This window comes from Pseudochaenichthys georgianus, chromosome 5 (genome assembly GCF_902827115.2).
Source record: "Pseudochaenichthys georgianus chromosome 5, fPseGeo1.2, whole genome shotgun sequence".
NCBI lineage: Eukaryota > Metazoa > Chordata > Actinopteri > Perciformes > Channichthyidae > Pseudochaenichthys > Pseudochaenichthys georgianus.
In genome coordinates this window covers 276,132-302,875 of record NC_047507.1, presented here as the reverse complement: position 1 = coordinate 302,875, position 26,744 = coordinate 276,132, and the positions used below count along the sequence as shown (strand labels likewise).

Here is a 26,744-nt window from a genome sequence, read left to right as displayed (position 1 = left end):
CACACTCGAGCAGAAACACAGCAGCAAAATGAAAAGCCGCTGCAGGGTAAATAGGTCAGGAGGAAAGAAAATATGTGAAAACAGGCGAGGAATAAAAACAACAACCATGGAAAAGAAAAAGGTGAAGGCCAGTCAGTGTGTGTGTGTGTGTGTGTGTGTGTGTGTGTGTGTGTGTGTGTGTGTGTGTGTGTGTGTGTGTGTGTGTGTGTGTGTGTGTGTGTGTGTGTGTGTGTGTGTGTGTGTGTGTGTGTGTGTGTGTGTGTGTGTGTGTGTGTGTGTGTGTGTGTGTGTGTGTGTGTGTGTGTGTGTGTGTGTGAGTGTGAGAACTGAGTGCTGTGCTGTGCAGCCCTGGGGGAGGTGAAGATGCATTCAGGGACCTCTCTGGGTGCCACAAAGCTGCATTCATCCATATGAAAGGCTGTTTTCTGAACCGTCCCCAGTCTCTGAGTTACCGCTCGCTCTGCCTTGGTATGCAAAGCCTCGTCCAGCAGAAAACACACACACATGTCCGGATTAACAAAATACACGAAACACATTACAAAAAAAGCGATGGGAAGACGTGACTCTCCGAAAGAATCTCCGCATCCCTTTTTTATTAATAGATTAAGGATTTCCTGTTGTCATTTATCTTTTATGTAAGGAGTGATTACTTGACTTGAATATGCCGAGGATAAACCAGTGTCACTGAGAGGTAGAGAGGGAATGCGGTGGTTGGGAATATCATCAGGTCTCAAAGCTGTTTACACACATTTTCACTTTAAACTCCCCCTTTAGATTTAACCTACTGCTTCCACAACGATATCCATTCTTTACTGTGAACATGCAGACGTCTCTGATTGCAGCTGGATGAGATTCAATGGTTGCTAGATGCTAAAAGAATAATATGTGGTCTTTCTTTCACAGGGTGTTTAATAGGTGTCGTCGACAAAAAGCCAATTGGAGTTTTCCATGTGATTTTGGATTATTGCAGAAAATAATCTCTGTGGCAAACAAACGTTTATGTTTACATGTTTAGTTCAGCAGGATAATCTCCACATATTAACACCACTTTCTGATTTCTGGAGTAAAAAGCTAACGCTAGGCTATAAAGGAACTACAGCACGGTCACATGACTTCACGTCACTACCGCTAAGCTAAAGGAGGCTAATGTTGGGCTATAAAGGAACTACAGCACGGTCACATGACTTCACGTCACCACCGCTAAGCTAAAGGAGGCTAATGTTGGGCTATAAAGGAACTACAGCACGGTCACATGACTTCACATCACCACCGCTAAGCTAAAGGAGGCTAATGTTGGGCTATAAAGGAACTACAGCACGGTCACATGACTTCACGTCACCACCGCTAAGCTAAAGGAGGCTAATGTTGGGCTATAAAGGAACTACAGCACGGTGACATGACTTCACGTCACCACCGCTAAGCTAAAGGTGGCTAATGTTGGACGTGATGACGTTTAGTCGTCTCATTTAAACACTTGTTAGCAACGGACGTTTTTAAATCCACCATTGGGGTATTTACTCATATTTTATGTTGTAGAACAAACCAGGTTTAGGACTCATTCCTATAGTTTTATGTGAAGACGTGTGATATATAGTCCACAAAGTCTTCCCCCACAGAGTAGAGTTGTCCTTGTCTCACCTCTCCCAGCATGCACTGTGAATCCTTACAAACTGTGAGGTATTTCTGATTTTGATCTGACTCAGCAGAGGAAATCAAGAAGCCCCAGCATGCAGCACAGGAGTCCGACTGAAGGTATAGATCAGCAGAATAAAAACACACAGCGTCTCATTTAAATTCAGCTAATGACTCTATCCAATTAACAGAGTGCCGGAGTCATGATTCCTCACATTGACTTGCTGTCAGCTCCGCCCACTGCAGACACTTTTTCTTATCGGTCGCTCAGAAAGGCTGTCAATCGATAGCGCTGACTATCGGTGGGGGGGTCCTTATGCTAATTTAATTGAAGAGTGCAACTTACGATTGTTTTTCCAACCGTACTTCACATAACAACGTGGTCCAGAGGCCTCGTGGTTCACAGGAGAAGTCATTCATTAACACAGAAAAGGAGCATTATAAAAGCAACAGCAGCAAAAGGCCAATAAAAAATATTGCAATTTATATTCTTTCCAATGTATTCATGGAAGTACTGGCTGCTACTCTAATACTAGGGTGGTGGTAGCTAAACACAAAGATTCAGATTAAAAAGATTCAAGATTCAAAGGTTGTATCCTCATATTTTCAAATGGCCATGACATTCTTCTGACCTGAGCTCCTCCAACAATGCAACATATATAATAAAATACAAAAATACAAATAAAAGTCGACATACACGTCAATAGAATATGGGATATGCACAAGAACAGAATATTAAATTAAATAATGTACATAAAAGCGACAGCAGCAAAGAAAGGATGTGTGCCAATTTATCAATGTCATTTCTGGTTACTACTTAGTTCTTTTAGAATAAGGCCAAATATTGTCACCCCTGTCGTGAGTTCTGTAGTCAAGAGACTTTAAAAGACTACATTTCCCACGGCCAGCCTTTTAAGAGACACAGATATCGGCAACCTGGGTAGAAGACGCTGTAGAGACAGAGTTTTTCACCCTTAAAGGTGGGGTAGGTAATTTTGGAGAAACCGGCTCGAGTGCGCTAGAATTTTAAAATGCACAACCGGAGAAAATCTGCCCCTTCCTCACAGAGCCCCTCCTCCAACACACAGGAACACACACATGACCAATGAGGGCACGAGATCAGTGTGTGCCCAGATGGAAGGCTGACAGGCAGGTAGGCCATCCAGTTACATTAGCAGGGCCGGCTCAGATGATTGGTCGTGCTTTTTACAGCGCCACGGCTTCCACAGATTAAAAATGTATGGATGTTTTGTCAAAGCACTTCAGATATTCATTGCTATCGGGACGTTGAGAGCATTCCATGGAATATAACAACAAGTGTATCTCGAGCCGGTTTCTCAAACGTACCTACCCCACCTAACGTTCCCCAACATGTTCCCTGTTTCTATCCTTCTGTCCCATCTTTAAGAATATTTCCTGAATTGTAAAGTGTCCTCGGGTGCTTCGAAAGGTGCCTCTAAGTAAAATGTGTTATTATTATTGTCTTTTATCGACCAATAAAGGAGAGTCGAGACTTTTGGTGGAGAGTCTCCTTATCACAGAAGAGTTGCTCCTAATCATAAACCTGATCCAACTCAAATAAGATGTTCCAACCACGTCAGAGAGGTATTCACTTCCTACACGTGTAACCTTGCAGGGTGCAGTTCTGTATCCTTGCAACCAGCCTTTCACCTTAAACACTAAAACAGTGCTTTGGCTTAATGACGCGATGTGGCTGTTCTTAGTGTGTACTCTCATGCTTGATTGTGCATCTCTTTGGAGAGAAGAATCAGCATCATGTACTACTTCAACACTTCTGTTCCCACATCTTGTCAGTTTAACAGAAACTATATATAGTATAGGTTCTTTAAGGACAACGTGTGGTGGAGTTGTTGCACTGTCTTGCATTAAACTCTGTGTCTCCACAAACTCAAACTGGGTATTGGCCAAATGATCAGTGAAGATATAATAAATGCATTTTCCTCATCATCAAATTCAGTATTGTCCCTCTAAGACACATCCAATAGTTCATAGCAATCCCCAACTTCCTGTTACCCCACATGCTATTGGGATCTGTGGTGGACAGATTGTAATATTGGGAGAATGAGAGCACTGCTGGAATCCGTACCAGCAGAAGTTTCTGAATCGGTGTCACAAGAAAGGATGCTTTCACTTTCTCTGAAGCCAGCAGGAACAAGATCCCGACACAGATCTCACAGGGGATAGGAACACACCAGATGCCAGGAAGCAGTCAGCAGAAAGGGTTGTAAGTGTGTGTCTGAACTGTGTGCGGTAATAGATACAGGAGGGATGGGGGGGGGGGGGGGGGCTCAGGAAGAGAGAATCATTGAGCAGCAGAACATCGACTAATGGCATCCTCTGGAAACACTCCCTCATTATACTGCAATAACACACTGCTGTCATAAAGTGGAGGCACCTGCACTGTCCACACACACACACACACACACACACACACACACACACACCCTTATCACAGTCTTTACATTGATAGCTATGTACTATAGCTACACCATAAGTACTGCAGACCATTTTGGAAAAACAATAGCATAACATACCATCAGGTCTCACACATCCCTCTCTTATATCTCAAAGTGGAAGAATGTGTGGAATACAGTTGGAATAGGAACAGAGATAAGACCAGGAAGTGGAATACACTCCTCAGAGTTCAGCAGAGGACTGCATCCCAATGACCACACAACATGCAATGCCCCTGCAGCACAGCCACTCACCCGGCACCTTCTATTCACTAGAGCTGATGTTTGGTGTCAACAATACTACACCAAGCACTGCAGACCATGTAAGAAACAGACAGGTCATAACAGATCCCCTCCAAAGTGCCTCGACACACATGTCTCCAACTAGAAGAGTTCATGGGAATATTGTGGAAATAGGAGTAGAGAAAGAGGATAAAGCAGTTAATTAAAGCAGATGTAATGAAGAATACTGCTTTGATGGCACTTTACTGCACAGTTAGAGCAGAGCACTGAATCCCATGACCATTCATCTTTACAATAAACAACATGTAATGCGACTGCGCAGCCAGTGAGCATCTCCCCTCACCCATTTACCCGTCTGATGTTTGATGTTAAAACAATTATACTAAGAACTACAGACCATTTCAGAAACAGACAACATAGCAGAATCAGGTCATGAAAGATCCACCCAACGCGCCTCGACACACATGCATGTCCCAGACTATAGAGTTTAGGGAACTGGAGGGAAAGCAGCATAGAGGACCGTAACGTGCATTCTGCTCCTCACAGAGTTCAGTAAAGCAGAATTATTGGAAGAATAATAGCTTTTCTCAAAGTTTCCTGCTCAGAGGCAGGGAGGAATCCCAATGACTAAACATCCACAATAACACACACACGCAGCGATATAAAGCATCAACACACACACACACACACACCATGCAGGTCACTCACCGACTCCTATCTTCTCGTCCTCCGTCGGTGTCCACATGATGTCCCGCTGCACAGAGCGCTAAATCCCGCAGAAAGTAGCAATGTAGCACTGCATGGAGATCCAGCAGGAAAAGTTCACTTCAGGTGCTCAGCAGGTGAGAGCAATAACCACACATGTGTCGCAGCTGTTTTAAATTAAATTAATATCCCGGCGACGCGAAGTGTGTGTCCATGTTTCTGCAGATCAGATGCTACACATGCGTCACAGCCCGATGTTTCTACGGGATGGATGAAGCACACATCCCGTGGTGCGGGACACGAAACCCGGTCTGAGGACACGCTGCACGGTGAGGATGTCAGTACAGATCCATGGTGGGAAACCTTCCTATTCCTGCAGGAATCCCCTCTCTGTCAGCGCAGCATCTTCCTCTGAGTCACGGGAACGCATCCGTGTCTACTACTGCGGAGAGATGTTGGAGTGAGGAAGAGGAAGAGGAAGAAGAGGAGGAGGAGGATGAATCAAGAGTCCCGTGGAGCTCCGTGTCTGAATGAACCGAGCGACCGGAGAGCTGTGCGCAGCAGCAGAGAATCACTGTAAGAGGATCAGCCTGCAGAGTGTGTGTGTGTGTGTGTGTGTGTGTGTGTGTGTGTGTGTGTGTGTGTGTGTGTGTGTGTGTGTGTGTGTGTGTGTGTGTGTGTGTGTGTGTGTGTGTGTGTGTGTGTGTGTCATTTATGTACAGTATGTTGTTGTACACGGGACAGACTCTGGGCAGATATTCTAGACTACACACACGCACGCACGCACGCACGCACACACACACACACACACACACACACACACACACACACACCTAAATAGGTACTGCTCTTCATGGGTTTAAATATTTCAGAGCCTGGGACTATCCTGTAATCGTCCAAAATGACAAAAAAAAGCTTACACTCATGACTCATACTCTAAAGTCATGTAATAATGCATAAATAAAATAGTAAGATATGAATGAACAACAAAAATAAAATACGTTACATGTATTTGTTATTGGCTATGGTAGGTTACTGGTTATGCTCACATACTTATTTGATTATTAAAATGTAAACCAATCTTTTTCATATGGGTGTTTAGAGTTGTACCCCCTAGATCTAGTCTCTAGTCATTCTGCTTAAAGTGCACCAGATTGAAGCATTTTGCTTTAAAATGTTCAAACCTTTCTTCCCGGTATGCCTGAGAGGCAGATATGCTGGTCTTTCTCAACAAGAACTGTTCTTTAAAAGTTGGACTGTTGCACTGCTGTAGCTTCAGTGGTTCTCAGGTTGCAGTTACATAGCAGTGAATATAAACAGACTGATTCATGTGAATATTACTGTAAACTAACCTGTGTAAAAGTTTCTCAAATAAATGTACTTTTTTTGGTGGAAGAAGCAATTTATAATTTGTTTACCCTGCCCCTCAAAGAATCGGAATTGAGAACCGTTAAGAACCGGAATCGAAAAGTAGAATCGGAATCGGAATCAGAATATTGGAAAATCAAACGATACCCAACCCACTCATGAAGCCATCATCACTCCACCACAGTGACATGATTTATGTCGTGTGTGTGTGTGTGTGTGTGTGTGTGTGTGTGTGTGTGTGTGTGTGTGTGTGTGTGTGTGTGTGTGTGTGTGTGTGTGTGTGTGTGTGTGTGTGTGTGTGTGTGTGCGTTCGTGCGTGTGTGCGTTCGTGCGTGTGTGTGTGTGTGTGTGTTTTATGCAAAGAGAAAAGCACCACATATGGATACGTTTGTGTGTGAATTGTGCCACCGTGTGGACATCATTTGTAAACGCGATGTGGCACAATTTAGAGGTGGTAGAAGTACTCATATCTTGAACTTGAGTAAAAGAAGTCAGATCTTGTACTTGAGTAAAAGTAGAAGTACTCAGATCTTGTATTTGAGTAAAGACTCTCTATTGGACTCCGGTACTGCACATTACTCACGAGACGTTGTAAAATAAAAAGCACTAACCACTGCACCAAGTCACCCCCGTCGTGCGGGCCGGATGAGAATGTCTGGCGGGCCGGATGTGGCCCGCGGGCCACCAGTTGATGGTCACTGTCTTAGTGTATCATATAAAGATGAGCAGATAATTATTATGCTTTAATATTATTTATTTGAATTGGCTATTGGATGAGGAAAGTGGATACATTTGAAAAAGCCTAAGTTACTAACAGTGATGGGGTCGTTACTCAAAAAAAGTAATATTACATTACTCATTTTGTTAAATAAAAGTAATATATTACTTTGCTTCGTTACTCTCTACATAACGTTTGCGTTACTCAGCTACAGCCTATAGCCAAAACGTAGAACTTAGGCCTACATGTCACATGACAAATACTATTGCAATAAGGAAGACATGACACAAGTTAATAATGAGGACAATTCTAGTTGTTTCTGCGTGTTCGGAGTCGAGACTCACTCAACATCATCTCTGTGGGCTCGGGGGTCTTTAGCTAGCTTCGTGTTAGCATGTTGCCTTTGAGGGTGCTTGGAGAACCTCTCCAGCGTTGTGTTTGCAGCAGTGTCCCTTGCCGTCACATTGCTGTCCTTTCTTCTGACACATTTAAAAATAACCCCTCGAAAGTTATAGCTGTTGATGTATCTGTCTCTGCAGCACACCCCCTGTGACAGTTGCATGTGGACAAGTCGCGCAAATGTTAAGCAAATATAAACCTACGGCGACTAGAAATATTTAAAATTGTTAAAAGTTAGACCAATCTTATCTACCCCTGGAACTAGCTAAACTAGTCATAAATATGTTTATTATTTACTGTCGTGTAGGGTCACTCATTCACTGGATGAGCGAGCTGCATGAGACACAGACGGGCTGTCAGGAGAGCGAGAGAGGAAAAGAGAGGCTCCGTTTATTAAACCCGCCGTGTTATTATCCAAAGTTACTGTAACGTTCTGAATAATTTAGTATCTAGTCTGTCAAAGGGAGAATCTAGTAATTTTGTCCTGCAATAGTTAGTAACAGTGTGATTACTGAATGTATAATTTATACCACCCAACACTACAAATAGCCTAATAATAATACATGGGATTTATAAAGCGATACGATAATTTTCAGAGTACATCTTCAAAATGAATCCCTCATTTCATTGGTGTTGTTTACATGTTTGCAGTCAGGGCCGGCCCTAGACTTTTGGGGGCCCTAAGCGAGCTTTTGCTTGGGGGCCCCCCTCGCTCTCGCGCATTCTCACTTCACACAACACGGAACCAACTTTTGTCTTATGATGTTAGTATAAGCACACATATTGTATACATAAGCATGTAAACACCGTGGACCTAACATCCTCTAGGGGGGTCCTCACCTCCGATAGGGGAGTCCGGGGGCATGCTCCCCCGGGAAGATTTTTTTTTTAAATATTGAAGTTAAAAGCATTAATCTGGTGCACTTTGAGAGCAAAATTAAGAGATCTATGGATACATCTCTCAACACCCAGATGAAACAGAACTGTAAACAGATTTTTCTTTATGGATATTTGACAAATCACTCCCCTTTCAAACTGTATTCTTGTTTTGTCATATAGTATTTCATAACTGTTTTTCATGTATTCTCTCTGGCTGTCCATCTCATAATGTTCACATAAAAACTAGCTGTCAATAGGAATATCATTCAGAAGAATTATAATTTCATGCAAAAATCTGTCACAAAAAAAGGTTGCAAATTTAAATTCAGGTGTTGTTATGGCAACGTCAGTGGCCAAACAGCCACATTTACTGCTGCAAATACGTTCAAAAATGCTGTCGATATGTAAAGCAGTGGCAACTATGCCACAATTTCAGCTGACTTTTTTTCAGACATACTGTCACATAACATCCATATATTTCAGTGCTAGGTTGATGCTTAGCTAAGCTAACTATGAAACACTTTAACTGACAGGACTCCGGATCAACTGTGTACTGTAAGGTAGCTTCTAGCTTCATGTCGAACAGTAAGTCAACATTTCCCAGAGAGCTTTCTTTGAAATCACCAGGTAATAGGGGTGTAACGGTTCACAGAAGTCACGGTTTGGTTCATACCTCTGTTTGGGGGTCACGGTTCGGTACGGTTCGGTACAACAAGAAAAAGCAAAAAAAAGTCCCAAATACATAATTCCAGGTTTGTTGTTATTTATGTTTGAACAGTAGTGCTAGTTTCAGTTTAAAAATAAGGAACTCTGACATTTTGAATAATTAACTGTATTAAACAGTTAAAAACAAACCACAAACAGCACCACACACTCAGATGGCCATATTATCTATAATGGGTGATGTCAAACAAAAAGGTTTCATCAAGCTGTAAAACTAAAAAGAATGTCTTGAAAATATTACATTATAAATAATAAGAAAGTGTTTCAAGAGCGCATAGCCGTTGAAAAACATATGCCAAAAGCTTCCGTTATTTATTTTGGTCTCTTGGAGTCGGCTCTCATGTCTATTGGCTTCTTAAAAACAGCGGGGATCAGCTGCTGAACTGCTGTTGTCTTTTGCCGGGCTCCGGTGATTGGCAAATCTGGGTGATGCCTTCTGATATGATTTAGCATGTTTGGCGTGTGTTCTATTAGCATACCGCACCGCTGTCGAACAACGCCGACACACCGTCCTCGTCCGATCCACCACTCGCACACTTCATCGTTATTGTAGTCCACAGGGAACCCGAAATGTTCCCACACAGCTGATTTAAAAGAAGCAGGTGGTTCTAGCTCCTGAGTGTTATCTGAAATCGCCATACTAACTTTTCTTCTTCTTGTATTTTGTTCGTTTTGTTGTGTTTTCTTCTTGTTCTTCATTTGTTGTTTAAGGGCGGCTGGCAAACAGCTTTTAGGCGCAATACCGCCCCCTGGATTATATATAGTGCAGTGGATACTGCCCTGAATGACAGACTTTTTTCCCACTCGTCGTGTGACTGCATGTGCCGAACCGTGATGTCCGAACCGTGACGGTACGGGACAAATACGGATACCGTTACACCCCTACCAGGTAACGCTAAAAAAAATTACATTTAGATTGTATGACAATGTATTTATTTAATATATCTGGCTAGCTATAGCTACTTGCTAACGGTTTAGCTTACCCCCGCGATTCAAAGTAACGTCAACGTATGCTTTGCTTACATGTTTGCATAACTTGGAAGTTACTGACATGTGCATACCTTGTTTACCTGGCTCAAGTGGTGGCTCTGGGGTTGTTGTGTGAACCACCACTTGAGAATTGTCATCTTCAAAAACTCTGAGTCTGAGACTGACAGTTTATTTTAAACATTGTCACAGCTCACAGGATAGGTACCTGTCAGCCAATAAGACAGATGTTTATTTCCATTCAACTCACTGGTTGGCCTTGCCTCTGTTGCATTCACTGAACACGGGAAATTACATTACATTACATTTAGCTGATGCTGTTATCCAAAGCGACTTACAATAATTGCGTTCGACCAACAAAATACAAACTTGACGAAAACAGAATCATAAAGTACATCAGGCTTCATAGAGCTAAAACATTTCAAGTGCTACTCAACTGGCTTTAGATAAGCCAGTCCTTTGTTAGTATATAAGTGCTCTGTTAATAGTGCTATCGCTCGAAGTGGAGTCGAAAGAGATGAGTTTTCAATCTGCGCTGGAAGGTGTGTAAGCTTTCTGCCGTCCTGATGTCAATGGGGAGCTCATTCCACCATTTTGGAGCCAGGATAGCAAACCCACGTGTTTTGGTGGTGGATGATTTTTCCAAGGGGGAGGATATAGAGGATGAAAAGGAGAGGACCAAGCACCGAACCCTGGGGGACGCCTTGGGACAGAGGGGCAGTGGAAGAAGTGCAGTTATTTATGTGGATGAACTGGTGTCTGTTGGTGAGGTATCTTCTCCTGACACCACCCCCCCACCAGACTAATCTTGCAGGTACTTTAGCTTGAAATTTGCCAAACCATTTTTAGGGCTACATGCAGGAATGAAAAACCCCAACAGTATTAAAAACATTCAGTAATGAGCAAAAGAAACAGAGAATATGAATGTCAAATAAAAAATGCTTACTGAAAATTAACATGAAGATGAAACGAAATGAGATTCCGATTGAACACCAATGTCCTCTTTTACTCTTTCTAGCAGCAGTTTAAATAAAGACCATTCATAAAAACCTAATGCAAAGGGATTACAAGTCATTATAAAACATTAAACAGTTTATAATGATGAGTCAAAGAGTCTCTTTGTGTAGACAAGTTTAATGAGAAACTAGAAGAAAAGTTTTAAGTTTACAGCTCAGATTATTACAGCAGCCAGAATCACATTTACTGAGAACACAGAAAACTAACGGCCGTCACAATGAAGTCAAATAATGAACATGAGATAATATTATATCAGAGTTTCACTAAAACAATGTTTGTTCAAACAAAACTAGAACGTCACAAATGTACTTTATCAATCACTTCTCATACCTAACGTTTTGTAGTGTTTTGAACATCACTTGAAGTAAATACAAAAAAAGTACCAAAATAGCAACTCAAACCTTTCAATTGAACATAAACGTTGAATAAAAATGATTCAGTGAACGTTACACACAGAAGTAAACAGGTGTTGGGCAACAAACATTCTGAACTAGATGCTCACTAAAATTACAACTGCACACATAACGGATAATTGATTAGGAAGTATGTAAAAGATCCAGAGATGCTTCTATTTACAGATGTTTCCTAAACGTCTCATCTACAGGCTGCTGGTAGACAGATCATTGTTACGTTCAGCAGCGCAGCAACAGTATAAAGCTGCTCTATGTAAATAAAAAAACATTTGTATTAACAAGAGCACTCTCATATCGAGCTAATTGTGTGTGAGGACAGCAGGATTTTGGGAGGTCTGAATGTAGTCATAAAAAACATGTTTATTAGAACGTAAAGTCACTGTTTGTCAGCTTTACATGTGGATAAAGCAGGAGGAATGCTACCTTCACTCAGAAAAGGATCAGATGGAGGCAAAGTGAGTGCGCTGGTGGACTTTAAGATAATAAGATCTTGTGAAAGCTTTGTCGCACTGGTCACAGCTAAATGTATTCTCTCCAGTGTGAGTGCGTTCGTGGATTTTAAGTTTATCACTTCGAGAAAAGGTTTTCCCACACTCTTCACACCAGTATGGTTTCTCTCCAGTGTGAATACGACGATGGATTGTAAGGTTACCTGATGAAGTGAAAGTGTTCCCACACAGTTCACACCAGTATGGTTTCTCTCCAGTGTGAATATGACGATGAATTGTAAGGTAACTTGATGTCGTGAAAGTGTTCCCACACTCTTCACAGTTGTATGGTTTCTCTCCCGTGTGGATTGCGCTGGTGGCATTTAAGGCTAGTACCATGAGAAAAGGTTTTCCCACACTGGTCACAGCTGTATTGTTTCTCTCCAGTGTGAATACGATAATGGATCTGAAGTTTACTTGATCTAGTGAAATCTTTCCCACATTGGTCACAGCTGAAAAGTTTGGGTTCTTTTCTTCTTCTCTGTTAAAAAAAAAAAGAGACGGATAAAGAGTCAGTGAGAGGCCGTAATATATCTAACAACTAAAATAATAGTCTGTCAAATAAACCCTAGGGGCGGCCAGGGGGGGCCAGTGCCCCCCTAACACTGACCTCTGACCCCCCTAAAAATGAAAAGTGAAAAAAGTGAAAAAAAATTAAAATGTATGATTTATTACAAGATTTATTGAATGACGGAATAAGCGGAACTAACGTTATTCGTCATTCTAGTCGGACCCATTCGAGCGGTGCACTCAGGACCCATTAGAGCGGTGCACTCACTTTCACTGTCCGGCTGAAGCATGCGAAAACAAACACTTCTCATCTCGGATCATCAGAGGCTGTTGCATCCAAGAAAGACTGATTGAAACCTACGTTTGGAGAGACTACCACGATAATTGAAGGTGATTTAAACTATTGAATCCGTGTAATTGTAGATGTAAAGTAGAGATGTAACTGTTCATTGCCTTTATTTTTATATAAATATGGTGTTAGTGCAAAAATTGCACTATAACTTAAGCTGAAGCTAACAGTAATAACTATAAGATATATCTGAAATAAATAAGTACTGAAACAAATACCAATAACTGGATTGCATTGTTTTCTTATGCGCAATTACTTCATACTGTCTAGTTCTCTTTTTCGTCCTGCATTTATTGTGCCCCCCTCAGAAAATAACTGGCCCCCCAGTGGCCCCCCCAGTGAAATTGGTCTAGAACTGCCACTGTCGAACAGTATGTGTCTGCACACATAACCCCCATACTTGTACAACTACACTGGCTCCCAGTCCACTACAGGATCCAGTTTAAGGTTCTGCTCCTCACTTACAAAGCCCTGAATGGACAAAGCCCAAAATACCTCTGTGACCTCTTCCGCACCCAGACATCTACCCGCTCTCTCCTTTCCAGCCACGCATCTCTTCTTTACATCCTCCACACACGTCTCAGAACAATGGGAAAGTATTCTGCTCATTCACCCAGCGCCTCTGGAACTCCCTCCCAGATCAGCTGAGATCTGACCGCGGTGAAGTTAGTTTTAGGTCGGATATTCGACGGACATTCGCGGACCCGCCAGCAGCGTCAGTTTCCCCTGCTGCTGGCTGTATTACGACGGGGAGATCTTATCCGCGAAACGAGGCTTTCACTTAGGGACCATCAACAAATGACTTTTCAATTACACAAGAACATTTTTCTTTTTAATAAATCGACAGCTTCCCGATCGAGTGAATGTGAAGCAAATCCACGCTAGAGCATGCATTTGTTGAACAAACCTCTTTTTATTGCATTTTAATACTTTAAATACGTTTTATTATTATTTTTGACAGAAAAATTAGCTTATTTCTTCAATACCTTCCAGGTCATGTGACCGATTCACTCAAAATCAATGTTGGGTCAAAGAACTACACTGGCTGCATAGGACGCACCTCTTTTTATTGTATTTTAATACTTTAAATATTTTATATTAATATTTTTGATGGAAAAATGAGCCTATTTCTTCAATACCTTCCAGGTCATGTGACCGATTCGCTCAAAATCAATGTTGGTTTAGGAAAATACACAAGAAGAGGAACAATTTCCAAAGCCTTAAACAGTGGTGTCAGCAATTATTATTACACTATGTTAAGACAGACACCAGTAGAGGAAATAATGGCTGGTAACATAAGCAGAAGCCTCACCAAAGACGTGTTAAAGAAAATATCCTCTGAAGTGAAGAAAAGTGCAAGGCTCCACGATGACATGATGCTTGAACTCATGTTGAATCAAAAAATAATCAAAGAGAGCAGCAGCCATGCATCATCAAAAGGCTATCTTCAGCACCTACAAATTGATCCGTTTGCTGTACATTTATACACCTGGATGCTGGAATAAAGATATTGACTGAGCACTTGAAAAAGCCAACACCTACGACTCTCTACCTCGATGCCACAGGCAACGTGATACAGAACATTCCTGATCAAAATAAGCGGGTCTTGTATTATGCTTTGGTTTCGCCCGGAATGGGTAAGGATAAGCCTCCCTTGCCTGTCACAGAACAGATCACCAACAGCCATTCCATTCCATCTATTTCCCATTGGCTCATGGAATTTAAAAGAAAGTTGTCTTACATAACAAAAAGAAAGATAGCACAGGTTGAGACAGATTAGAGTTGGGCTCTGATAAACAGTGTGCTTCTGTCTTTTAACAGGGAAAATATGTCAGTGTACCTTGACAGAGCATTTGAGATCGTGTCTGGACAAACTGAACTGATTCCTAACTTCACTGTGCTGCATCTGTGCTCTGCTCATATCATGAAGGCTGCGTCACAAGCATTTGGAAAACCAACTGTAGACAGAGGCCCACAGGAATATGCAACATTCTGTTTTGAGTACATCCTGAACTGCAACAGCGGTAATTAAAGTTTAAAAGTCTCAAAAATGCTAAGTATTTTGTTAAAGGAGGATCAAAGCGGAATTAAGGAGCACTATTGGAGCGACTTTGATGGTTATTGGACTCAGGATTAATTCATTTGGATTCCCGCTGTATGAAGAAATGTAAAGAACGGCGGAAGTGGAAACAATTCACAAAGGGATTAAACTGTTTAAAACACATGCTCAAAGTAAACCGGATTTTGCCGATGTGTTTATGTGGATTCAAAAGTCGTAAATAATCTACAAAATGGAGGAGACCGATCTGATCGGAGCAACTGTCACGACGAATAATCCAACTGAAACCGGCATGGACAACGACTATGTTTTAAAAATTCATCCAGAAAAGCCTGGTTTGGACACTTTAAGGGCAGAAGAAACATTTCTATTAAAGAAAGAATTATACATTTGTCTTTTTATGCCTTTAATACTAACTTGAATATTTATTAAGATTAATTAATCAATTATTTTGTAGAGACAAGGCTTTTAGTGACAATCATGTATTGCCTTGCAATTATATGTAAACAAAAAAAAAAGTCTAAATATTATATTTGGCCTCAAATCATCTGAGGCCTGGCGCCCCCCCCAGGTTGGGAACCACTTGGGGCCTGCTCTAACAGTGTGCCACATTTCATATTTTTATCATCAAAAGCACAATTCTTTCAGATATTTCACATATCTGCTGGACTATAATGCAAGACCCTCAAAGGTTTTATCAAACAGACTGAAAATGTTTTCTTTGGTGCGGATCAAACCGACTGTGTGCAGTGTGATGTGTTAGCAATCATCCTCACTCTTTCCATAACAAATGAGATGGAGTTTGCAAGAGCTTTTATTTTTTTAAAGAACTTCCAAGGGGTTCCTCCCTGGACCTTGCCACATCGACAATTTGACAGTTCAGTGAAATAACAATGAAAATAAGCTGGGAATCAAACCAGAGACCCTGAGGTTATTTAATAATTGCGTTTCATTTGCAGATAGACGCTGTGCAGCTAAGAAGCATTTGAAATCCTGAAAGTCTGAAGAAAAGAGTCACAAGAAAGGAGTTTTTATTATGAAAGTAGAAGTGACAAACTGAACAGAATCTCAAACCATTCACAACAATTTCATAAACATCACGATCTTTTACAAAACTGTAGATTCGATGGCTACAAAAAGCTGTTTGAAATACTTATATAACTTCTTAAACATGAATTAAGGTTGTATATGATACATATGATAGACTCTAATGGCGCGTTTCCACTGCAGGCCTCGCTCGGTTTGGTTAGGCCTTATTAGGCCCGGCTCACTTTAATGCTGCGTACGCGCTTCAGTTACTATAGTAACGCAGTGTAGGCGGAGCCGTGACGTCATCTTCAATGAGAGCCCCAGAAAAACAACACAGCCGTTAGCTGTTAGCACTCGGAGTTTACACAGCTCCTCATATCTGTTCAGAAACTAGACAAAAGTTAAACAAGTACAAACCACAGACTGCCTGTGTCATGGAGAATACAGTCGCTGCTTTATTTATGTCTGTAGGCCGTTGTTGTGAGCGTGGACGGTCGGAGCATATATAACGTTAGCTTAGCCAAGCTACATTTAGGAAAACACGCATTTTAAGGGTTGTTCGCCTGCCGTCTGTCTGCAGACTCGTCAAAGCATTAATTCATGGTTTTTACTAACCGGTATCAGTATGTTGTTACTTCGGCATCATTTTGAAACGTGTATTACAATTAAATCACGGTCAAACATGTTCATCTGGTTGTAGTTGTAGCCCCCTTGCCAGCGATTCACTCTAGTTTAGCATACTCAGCCCGACTCAGCCCGGTTGTTCCTGGCCCTAGAACCACGATTTATGGCGCGTTTCCACTGCAGCGGGTAGCTCGCTCTAAGCGTGCCGAGCCGCGCGGGGCCCGTTTTTGGTTGCGTTTCCACTTGGCCTAGTTTTGTCCCAGAGCTACTTTTTCACCTTTTTTCTGGCCCGACTAAATCGTCGGTTTGGACTGGTTTAACTTTTGTCTAGTTTCTGAACAGATATGAGGAGCTGTGAGCTCTGAGTGCTAACAGCTAACGGCTGTGTTGTTTTTTGGGGCGCTCATTGAAGATGACGTCACGGCTCCGCCTACACTGCGTTACTATAGTAACTACTCCAGTTCCTAAACTGTAATGGAAGCGCAGCATTAAAGTGAGCCGGACCTAATAAGGCCTAACCAAACCGAGGGAGGCCGAGCGAGGCCTGCAGTGGAAACGCGCCATTAGTCGGGCCAGAAAAAAGGTGGAAAAGTCGCCCCGGGCCAAAACTAGGCCAAGTGGAAACGCAACCAAAAAACGGGCCCCGCACGGCTCGGCACGCTTAAAGCGAGCTACCCGCTGCAGTGGAAACGCGCCATAAAATCCTCTGAATAGAAACGTAGTACATTCAGTATAGCCAAACTCTGAGATCATGTTAGAAACAAAGTTGTATTTCTCACACATTGAATTCAGTTGTAATCCATGTTTTCTGTTCAGCATAAGTATTAGTCACAGATAAACAAACCAGTAAACAAAAACAGATGTGGAAGAAATCCCGGCTCCTCTGGTGCAGATTGTGTCGCAAGTCGTGAAGATGGACTCTCGTTTTTGTACAAAACAACTGTAATTTACAGATTATATTGTAATTAATAGTAATTCCCTTTTAATGAATTGCTGTTTTGTGATGACACACACTAAAGATATGTGTCTGGTAGTGTCACGTATCATCAGCAGGAGAGGACTCTTTAAAGTAGAGACACTACATACTGATATACACCTGAACATCAGCAGGAGAGGACTCTTTAAAGTAGAGACACTACATACTGATATACACCTGAACATCAGCAGGAGAGGACTCTTTAAAGTAGAGACACTACATACTGATATACACCTGAACATCAGCAGGAGAGGACTCTTTAAAGTAGAGACACTACACACTGATATACACCTGAACATCAGCAGGAGAGGACTCTTTAAAGTAGAGACACTACATACTGATATACACCTGAACATCAGCAGGAGAGGACTCTTTAAAGTAGATACACTACATACTGATATACACCTGAACATCAGCAGGAGAGGACTCTTTAAAGTAGAGACACTACATACTGATATACACCTGAACATCAGCAGGAGAGGACTCTTTAAAGTAGAGACACTACACACTGATATACACCTGAACATCAGCAGGAGAGGACTCTTTAAAGTAGAGACACTACATACTGATATACACCTGAACATCAGCAGGAGAGGACTCTTTAAAGTAGAGACACTACATACTGATATACACCTGAACATCAGCAGGAGAGGACTCTTTAAAGTAGAGACAATACATACTGATATACACCTGAACATCAGCAGGAGAGGACTCTTTAAAGTAGAGACACTACATACTGATATACACCTGAACATCAGCAGGAGAGGACTCTTTAAAGTAGAGACACTACATACTGATATACACCTGAACATCAGCAGGAGAGGACTCTTTAAAGTAGAGACACCACATACTGATATACACCTGAACATCAGCAGGAGAGGACTCTTTAAAGTAGAGACACTACATACTGATATACACCTGAACACCAGCAGGAGAGGACTCTTTAAAGTAGAGACACTACGTACTGATATACACCTGAACATCAGCAGGAGAGGACTCTTTAAAGTAGAGACACTACATACTGATATACACCTGAACACCAGCAGGAGAGGACTCTTTAAAGTAGAGACACTACATACTGATATACACCTGAACATCAGCAGGAGAGGACTCTTTAAAGTAGAGACACTACACACTGATATACACCTGAACATCAGCAGGAAGGACTCTTTAAAGTAGAGACACTACATACTGATATACACCTGGACATCAGCAGGAGAGGACTCTTTAAAGTAGAGACACCACACACTGAGATGTTCTTGTTATTATCTGCTGCTAAAACCCTCCAACTAAACAACACGGCTCATAAAGAACATTGTTTTTTTACCTTTTTCTTAAAAACGTAATTTGTTTGCAACGTTTTTGAAAAACTAACTCACCCTGCAGTTTTTCTGTCTGCAGAAAAGTTGGACATTAAGGCCATTTTCTATTTTAAGGAGGATCCAGGGGGCTAACAGCAAATATTGATACTTAAAAAAACTCTTTAAGTTTCCCAACTTGAATGAAACCCTATAAGCTACAAATAAATTACATTAAAATATAATGTAAATTGTAATATAGGACACACCCAGGGTATCCATATTAACATGCATTATAATTATATTTATCGTTAAAAGAATAGTGTAGTAGATCTGGCATTTTGAATTTAACCGAAAGGAGCACACAAGTTTTTATTTCGTTCATGGAAATGTGGAGGCGTTTCTTATATTTGCAAATAAGAAAGTCTTTGTTTCCAGTAAACCTGTGAGATCAAACTGTGAAAAGAAACCCTTTTAATTCATAATATCTTTAACTGTTATTATAGGATCTTAATATGTTCTGTGCGTGTTTAAAGGATAACACAGCGTGCAGTTTTTATTGCGGTTGAAGAAAGAGTAGTAAAGGGATAAAGAGCGGGCAAAAGTGAATTTAATTAGTTTTTTTATTTTAGATGAACACTGACTGACGACGAGCTCTTCTTTGACATGTCCTGGTTGTTTGCAAGGAAAGGAAATTCTGCTCTGACCTCACGACGTGAAAAAACGTCTCATTTCCAGCAGAAGAATATTAAAAACTCCGTCCACGGGGTTGAGGGGCGATAATCCGGACACAAATAATTTCCCCGACTGAAAGGAAGCAGAAAGCATGTCGAGCCCCAAGAACTCTGGGAAATATTTATTCATCATCACCGTGCTTCCTCTAAAAATAAAATAGCGAAGATCTCACAGACATCATCGTTGTCCGCCAGGAAATTTGATCAGAGTTCAGTCGACTCAACCTTAAGAGAGAGAAATGATGCTTTAAAAAGAGAGGGGGGGGGGGGGTATATTGTGTAATGTCGTCCCGTCAGGAGAACCATCGGTCGCTGAGCGCCTGCAGGGCCCGACTGTCATCATCCGAAGGGCTCACTGCCAACACAACACAATTGTATTTTATTAAAAGGAAAAGAGCATTAAAGAGTCCTTATTCTGTACACCTGAACATCAGCAGGAGAGGACTCTTTAAAGTAGAGACGCTACATACTGATATACACCTGAACATCAGCAGGAGAGGACTCTTTAAAGTAGAGACGCTACATACTGATATACACCTGAACATCAGCAGGAGAGGACTCTTTAAAGTAGAGACGCTACATACTGATATACACCTGAACATCAGCAGGAGAGGACTCTTTAAAGTAGAGACACTACATACTGATATACACCTGAACATCAGCAGGAGAGGACTCTTTAAAGTAGAGACACTACATACTGATATACACCTGAACATCAGCAGGAGAGGACTCTTTAAAGTAGAGACACTACATGCTGATATACACCTGAACATCAGCAGGAGAGGACTCTTTAAAGTAGAGATGCTACATACTGATATACACCTGAACATCAGCAGGAGAGGACTCTTTAAAGTAGAGACACTACATCCTGATATACACCTGAACATCAGCAGGAGAGGACTCTTTAAAGTAGAGACACTACATACTGATATACACCTGAACATCAGCAGGAGAGGACTCTTTAAAGTAGAGACACTACATACTGATATACACCTGAACATCAGCAGGAGAGGACTCTTTAAAGTAGAGACACTACATACTGATATACACCTGAACATCAGCAGGAGAGGACTCTTTAAAGTACAGACGCTACATACTGATATACACCTGAACATCAGCAGGGGAGGACTCTTTAAAGTAGAGACACTACATACTGATATACACCTGAACATCAGCAGGAGAGGACTCTTTAAAGTAGAGAGACTACATACTGATATACACCTGAACATCAGCAGGAGAGGACTCTTTAAAGTAGAGACACTACATACTGATATACACCTGAACATCAGCAGGAGAGGACTCTTTAAAGTAGAGACACTACATACTGATATACACCTGAACATCAGCAGGAGAGGACTCTTTAAAGAAGAGACACTACATACTGATATACACCTGAACATCAGCAGGAGAGGACTCTTTAAAGTAGAGACACTACATACTGATATACACCTGAACATCAGCAGGAGAGGACTCTTTAAAGTAGAGACACTACATACTGATATACACCTGAACATCAGCAGGAGAGGACTCTTTAAAGAAGAGACACTACATACTGATATACACCTGAACATCAGCAGGAGAGGACTCTTTAAAGTAGAGACACTACATACAGATATACACCTGAACATCAGCAGGAGAGCACTCTTTAAAGTAGACACTAATGATACTACTGTTACTCACAATCAAAGGGGTTCTCAAATGATGATCCGGATCCATCAGTAGTTCTGAACGAATCGTCCGAGTCTACTGAAGCATTTTCATTGTCATCATCATCATCATCACTGTCGTTAAGAAGAATATCTCTAATCTGAGGAGAGCAATAACAAATCATCAGTGAGGATCCTTCATAACTAAATCTAACCTTATATGTTACATTTTTCTGGTATCAGTACTTTATTCCCATACTTATTTTTCTGACGACTTTTAACTTTGACTTCTTACGTTTCTAACTCAAATACTTGTACTTTCTACTTCTTACATGTTGAACACAAATACCTGTACGTTCTACTTCTTACATGTTGAACACAAATACCTGTACTTTCTACTTCTTACATGTTGAACTCAAATACCTGTACTTTCTACTTCTTACATGTTGAACACAAATACCTGTACTTTCTACTTCTTACATGTTGAACCCAAATACCTGTACTTTCTACTTCTTACATGTTGAACTCAAATACCTGTACGTTCTACTTCTTACATGTTGAACACAAATACCTGTACTTTCTACTTCTTACATGTTGAACTCAAATACCTGTACTTTCTACTTCTTACATGTTGAACCCAAATACCTGTACTTTCTACTTCTCTCATGTTGAACTCAAATACCTGTACTTTCTACTTCTTACATGTTGAACCCAAATACCTGTACTTTCTACTTCTTACATGTTGAACTCAAATACCTGTACTTTCTACTTCTTACATGTTGAACCCAAATACCTGTACTTTCTACTTCTTACATGTTGAACTCAAATACCTGTACTTTCTACTTCTTACATGTTGAACCCAAATACCTGTACTTTCTACTTCTCTCATGTTGAACTCAAATACCTGTACTTTCTACTTCTTACATGTTGAACCCAAATACCTGTACTTTCTACTTCTTACATGTTGAACACAAATACCTGTACTTTCTACTTCTCTCATGTTGAACTCAAATACCTGTACTTTCTACTTCTCACATGTTGAACTCAAATACCTGTACTTTCTACTTCTTACATGTTGAACACAAATACCTGTACTTTCTACTTCTTACATGTTGAACACAAATACCTGTACTTTCTACTTCTTACATTTTGAACACAAATACCTGTACTTTCTACTTCTTACATGTTGAACACAAATACATGTACTTTCTACTTCTTACATGTTGAACACAAATACCTGTACTTTCTACTTCTTACATGTTGAACCCAAATACCTGTACTTTCTACTTCTTACATGTTGAACCCAAATACCTGTACTTTCTACTTCTTACATGTTGAACACAAATACCTGTACTTTCTACTTCTTACATGTTGAACACAAATACCTGTACTTTCTACTTCTTACATGTTGAACACAAATACCTGTACTTTCTACTTCTTACATGTTGAACCCAAATACCTGTACTTTCTACTTCTTACATGTTGAACCCAAATACCTGGACTTTCTACTTCTTACATGTTGAACACAAATACCTGTACTTTCTACTTCTTACATGTTGAACCCAAATACCTGTACTTTCTACTTCTTACATGTTGAACTCAAATACCTGTACTTTCTACATGTTGAACACAAATACCTGTACTTTCTACTTCTTACATGTTGAACTCAAATACCTGTACTTTCTACTTCTCTCATGTTGAACTCAAATACCTGTACTTTCTACTTCCTACATGTTGAACTCAAATACCTGTACTTTCTACTTCTTACATGTTGAACTCAAATACCTGTACTTTCTACTTCTCTCATGTTGAACTCAAATACCTGTACTTTCTACTTCTTACATGTTGAACTCAAATACCTGTACTTTCTACTTCCTACATGTTGAACTCAAATACCTGTACTTTCTACTTCTCTCATGTTGAACTCAAATACCTGTACTTTCTACTTTCTACATGTTGAACACAAATACCTGTACTTTCTACTTCTTACATGTTGAACCCAAATACCTGTACTTTCTACTTCTTACATGTTGAACTCAAATACCTGTACTTTCTACTTCTTACATGTTGAACTCAAATACCTGTACTTTCTACTTCTCTCATGTTGAACTCAAATACCTGTACTTTCTACTTCTCTCATGTTGAACTCAAATACCTGTACTTTCTACTTCTCTCATTTCCCAAACAGCTGGTTCCTTTAGTCTGAATGTGTGTTGGTGCGTGGTCATTATTCTTTAGAGTCACTGCGTGCCTATTGGTTGGAACACGATCCGTGTATCCATCACTTCCTGGTCTTCTCTAAAGAAGAGGGACCAATGGAAACGTTGTCATGTTGCCGTTGGTCACCATGGAAACATTCATTAGCTAACAATGACATTGTTGTTCTATTAATATAAAGGGAGGTCAGGTACTCTTTAAAACAGCTGCTAGCTATGGGTACTTTTTACTGAAGGACACTTCAAAGCCTCTTTACTTTGACTTGAGTAAAGAAGTTTAGTCTGTACTCAAGTACTGCTACTTGAGGACAGGATGTGTGTCCTCTGCCCTCTCTGCAGTGTTATCCATATACTCCTCACCTCCTGCTCTGTGGGGGAGTTTCCTCCCTCGTCGTCCTCCGGGTTGTCTCCTCCGGCGAGTTCCTCAATGAGAGGGTCGGTGTCCATGTCGTCATCATCGTCATCATCATCGTCGTCCGAGTCCGAGGAGTCGTCATCGTCCTGATCATCGTCCTGCCACGACACATTACACGCATTCAAATAAAAACACTACAAAGATAGGCCGTATGCATTTTCATATTTAGATTAAAAGGACCGGTGTGACCGTAACCAGTTCTCATACACCTGATGACCTACTCAATCACCTCAACTCCACCCTTCTCACCTCCCTCAACAGCCTGGCCCCCCTCAAAAGGAAAACTGTCACCTTTACAACCTCGTCTCCCTGGTTCACCCCTGCACTCCGTAGAATGAAACAAACCGGCCGTCAGCTTGAACGCTTAACAAAAAAATCATCCCTCACAGTTCACCACCAATCCTACAAACTTCATCTCACCACCTACAGAGACGCCCTCACTGCCGCAAAATCAGCTTACCTCTCCAACATCTTCACCGACCCCTCCCGCAACCCCAGGACCCTCTTCTCCACCGTCAACAAGCTCCTCAAACCCCGTGCCGACACCCTCACTTCCTCCACTTCCACCTTATGCAGTTCATTCCTCCAGTTTTTCTCGGACAAAATCACTGCCATTAATCACTCCCTATCTGCTTCTCCAATCTCTCCCTCCTTCTCCCAGTTCACTCTGGTCTCCCCCTCTGAAATTCTCAAACTGATCAGCTCCTCCAAACCCACTACCTGCTCCCTTGACCCTCTTCCCACCCCTCTACTGAAGTCCTGCCTCCCCGTCCTCTGCCCCTACCTTGTCAACCTCTTCAACTCCTCCCTGTCCCAAGGAACCGTTCCCTCTGCCTTTAAAACTGCTGCTGTCACTCCCATCCTCAAGAAACCCGGTCTGGATCCCTCCTCCCTCAGTAATTACCGCCCCATCTCCAACCTCCCCTTTCTCTCCAAAACAATAGAACGCATCATCTCCAAACAACTTCACCGCCATCTTCAATCAAATCACCTCTTCGAACCCCTTCAGTCTGGTTTTCGTCCCCACCACAGCACAGAAACAGCACTCGTCAGGGTCCTCAATGACCTCCTCACCTCTGCTGACACCGGTTCCCTCAACATCCTCATCCTCCTCGACCTGAGTGCAGCCTTTGATACCGTGAGCCACAACATCCTGCTCACCCGACTCCAAGACATCGGTATCGAAGGTACTGCACTCAGGTGGCTCCAGTCATATCTCTCCGACAGATCCCACTTCATCTCCCTCAACAATCACTCCTCTGCCACCGCTACAGTCACCCAAGGTGTTCCCCAAGGCTCAGTACTCGGCCCCCTCCTCTTCATCATCTACATCCTCCCCCTTGGTCAGATTCTCCGCTACTACAACCTGGACTTCCACTGCTACGCCGATGACACTCAAATCTACCTCAGCACCAAATCCCTCCATAACCCCCCCATCACCCACATTGAATCCTGTCTGACTGACTTGAAATCCTGGATGCAAAAAAACTTTCTTAAACTCAACAGCAATAAAACTGAACTCCTCCTCATCGGCTCCAAATCCACCCTCAGTAAAACCCCCAACCTCACACTGACCATCGACGGCACCCCTGTTTCCCCCTCAACCCAGGCACGCAACCTCGGGGTTATATTCGATCCCACCCTCTCCCTTGACTCCCACATCCGCCAAGTTGTCAAAATCTCATTTTTCCATCTCCGCAACATTGCCAAAATCCGTCCCTATCTCACCCGCCCCGCAGCTGAGCGACTCATTCACGCCTTCATCTCCTCCCGCCTCGACTACTGTAACTCCCTCCTATACGGCATCAGCTCCACCTCCCTCAGTAGACTCCAGCGTGTTCAGAACGCAGCCGCCAGACTTCTCACCCACACTAAATCATGGCACCATATCACCCCGGTCCTCAATGAACTACACTGGCTTCCCGTTACTCACCGCATCAACTACAAACTCCTGGTCCTTACCTATAAAGCCCTCCACCATCTGGCCCCCCCGTACCTCACTGACCTTCTCATCCCCTACCATCCTCCCCGGACCCTCAGATCCACCTCGGCCGGCCTGCTTTCCACCCCCACTGCCAATCTCCGGAGCTTTGGAGACAGAGCCTTCTCTGTGGCCGCCCCAAAGCTCTGGAACTCCCTCCCCCAAGACCTCCGTGAGTCCGAGTCCCTCACTCTGTTCCAGTCCCGCCTCAAAACCCATCTTTTCACCTCTCTCTATCCGTAAAACACCCCCCCACTCATTTTCGACCTCCTCCTGACTGCCACTGTGTTTTGTCGTTTTTTCTTAGTCTGTCGTCTACCTGCCCCAGTCTATCTACCCCCCCCCCCCCCCCCCCCTCATATTGTAAAGCGTCTTTGGGTACTATAAAAGCGCTATATAAATCCAATTTATTATTATTATTATTATGTAAGACCTGACGGAGTATGTGAAGCTTCTGGCTAACCAGCTTTATTACTCCAACTATTTCACATGTCCTTTTATTCTTTGTACATTTGTATATGTAAAAAAGAACATGAATAATAAATGATTGAATAACCTCTGAGTTATTTCCTTGTAAATTAAATCACTTTCATTTTTAGAGAATCTACAGATTTTTCACTTCAGGGTTTTGTGTGAACCGGTAACAGGCACGCTGCGCCCTCGTCCCAAAATACAGAATGTCCCCGTAAAATGTTAAAGGTCCCATGTCATACATCTATTCTAGTAGACCTCAACAATGGAATTATGATCAGTGGAAATGGCCATGACACGGGACCTTTAAAGGGATGCCAGAAAACCATATTTCTGTTCGTCAGAACCTGCAATGACTCCAGAGATCTGAGCATCAAACAGAGCGTCGGA

General features: G+C 41.9%; 2 protein-coding genes across 2 annotated transcripts in view; both read right to left on the bottom strand.

Annotated features, from left to right (window-relative positions):
* Nucleotides 1-11,998: 11,998 nt before the first annotated feature.
* LOC117447301 (zinc finger protein 239-like) lies at nucleotides 11,999-12,846 on the bottom strand. Its single transcript, XM_071203244.1, is given in 4 exon segments — nucleotides 11,999-12,355; nucleotides 12,357-12,527; nucleotides 12,657-12,667; nucleotides 12,825-12,846. Coding segments are annotated over 4 exon segments (561 nt in total).
* Nucleotides 12,847-19,496: 6,650 nt separating this feature from the next.
* The window catches only part of LOC117447269 (DDB1- and CUL4-associated factor 1-like), a gene marked incomplete at its 5' end in the record, with an annotated part of 25,081 nt that continues 17,833 nt past the window's right edge, over nucleotides 19,497-26,744 (bottom strand). The window contains 3 exons of the mRNA XM_034083959.1: nucleotides 19,497-19,980; nucleotides 21,306-21,432; nucleotides 23,848-24,000. Coding sequence (XP_033939850.1) covers nucleotides 19,919-19,980; nucleotides 21,306-21,432; nucleotides 23,848-24,000 — 342 coding nt within the window. The remainder of the gene's footprint in view (nucleotides 19,981-21,305; nucleotides 21,433-23,847; nucleotides 24,001-26,744) is intronic.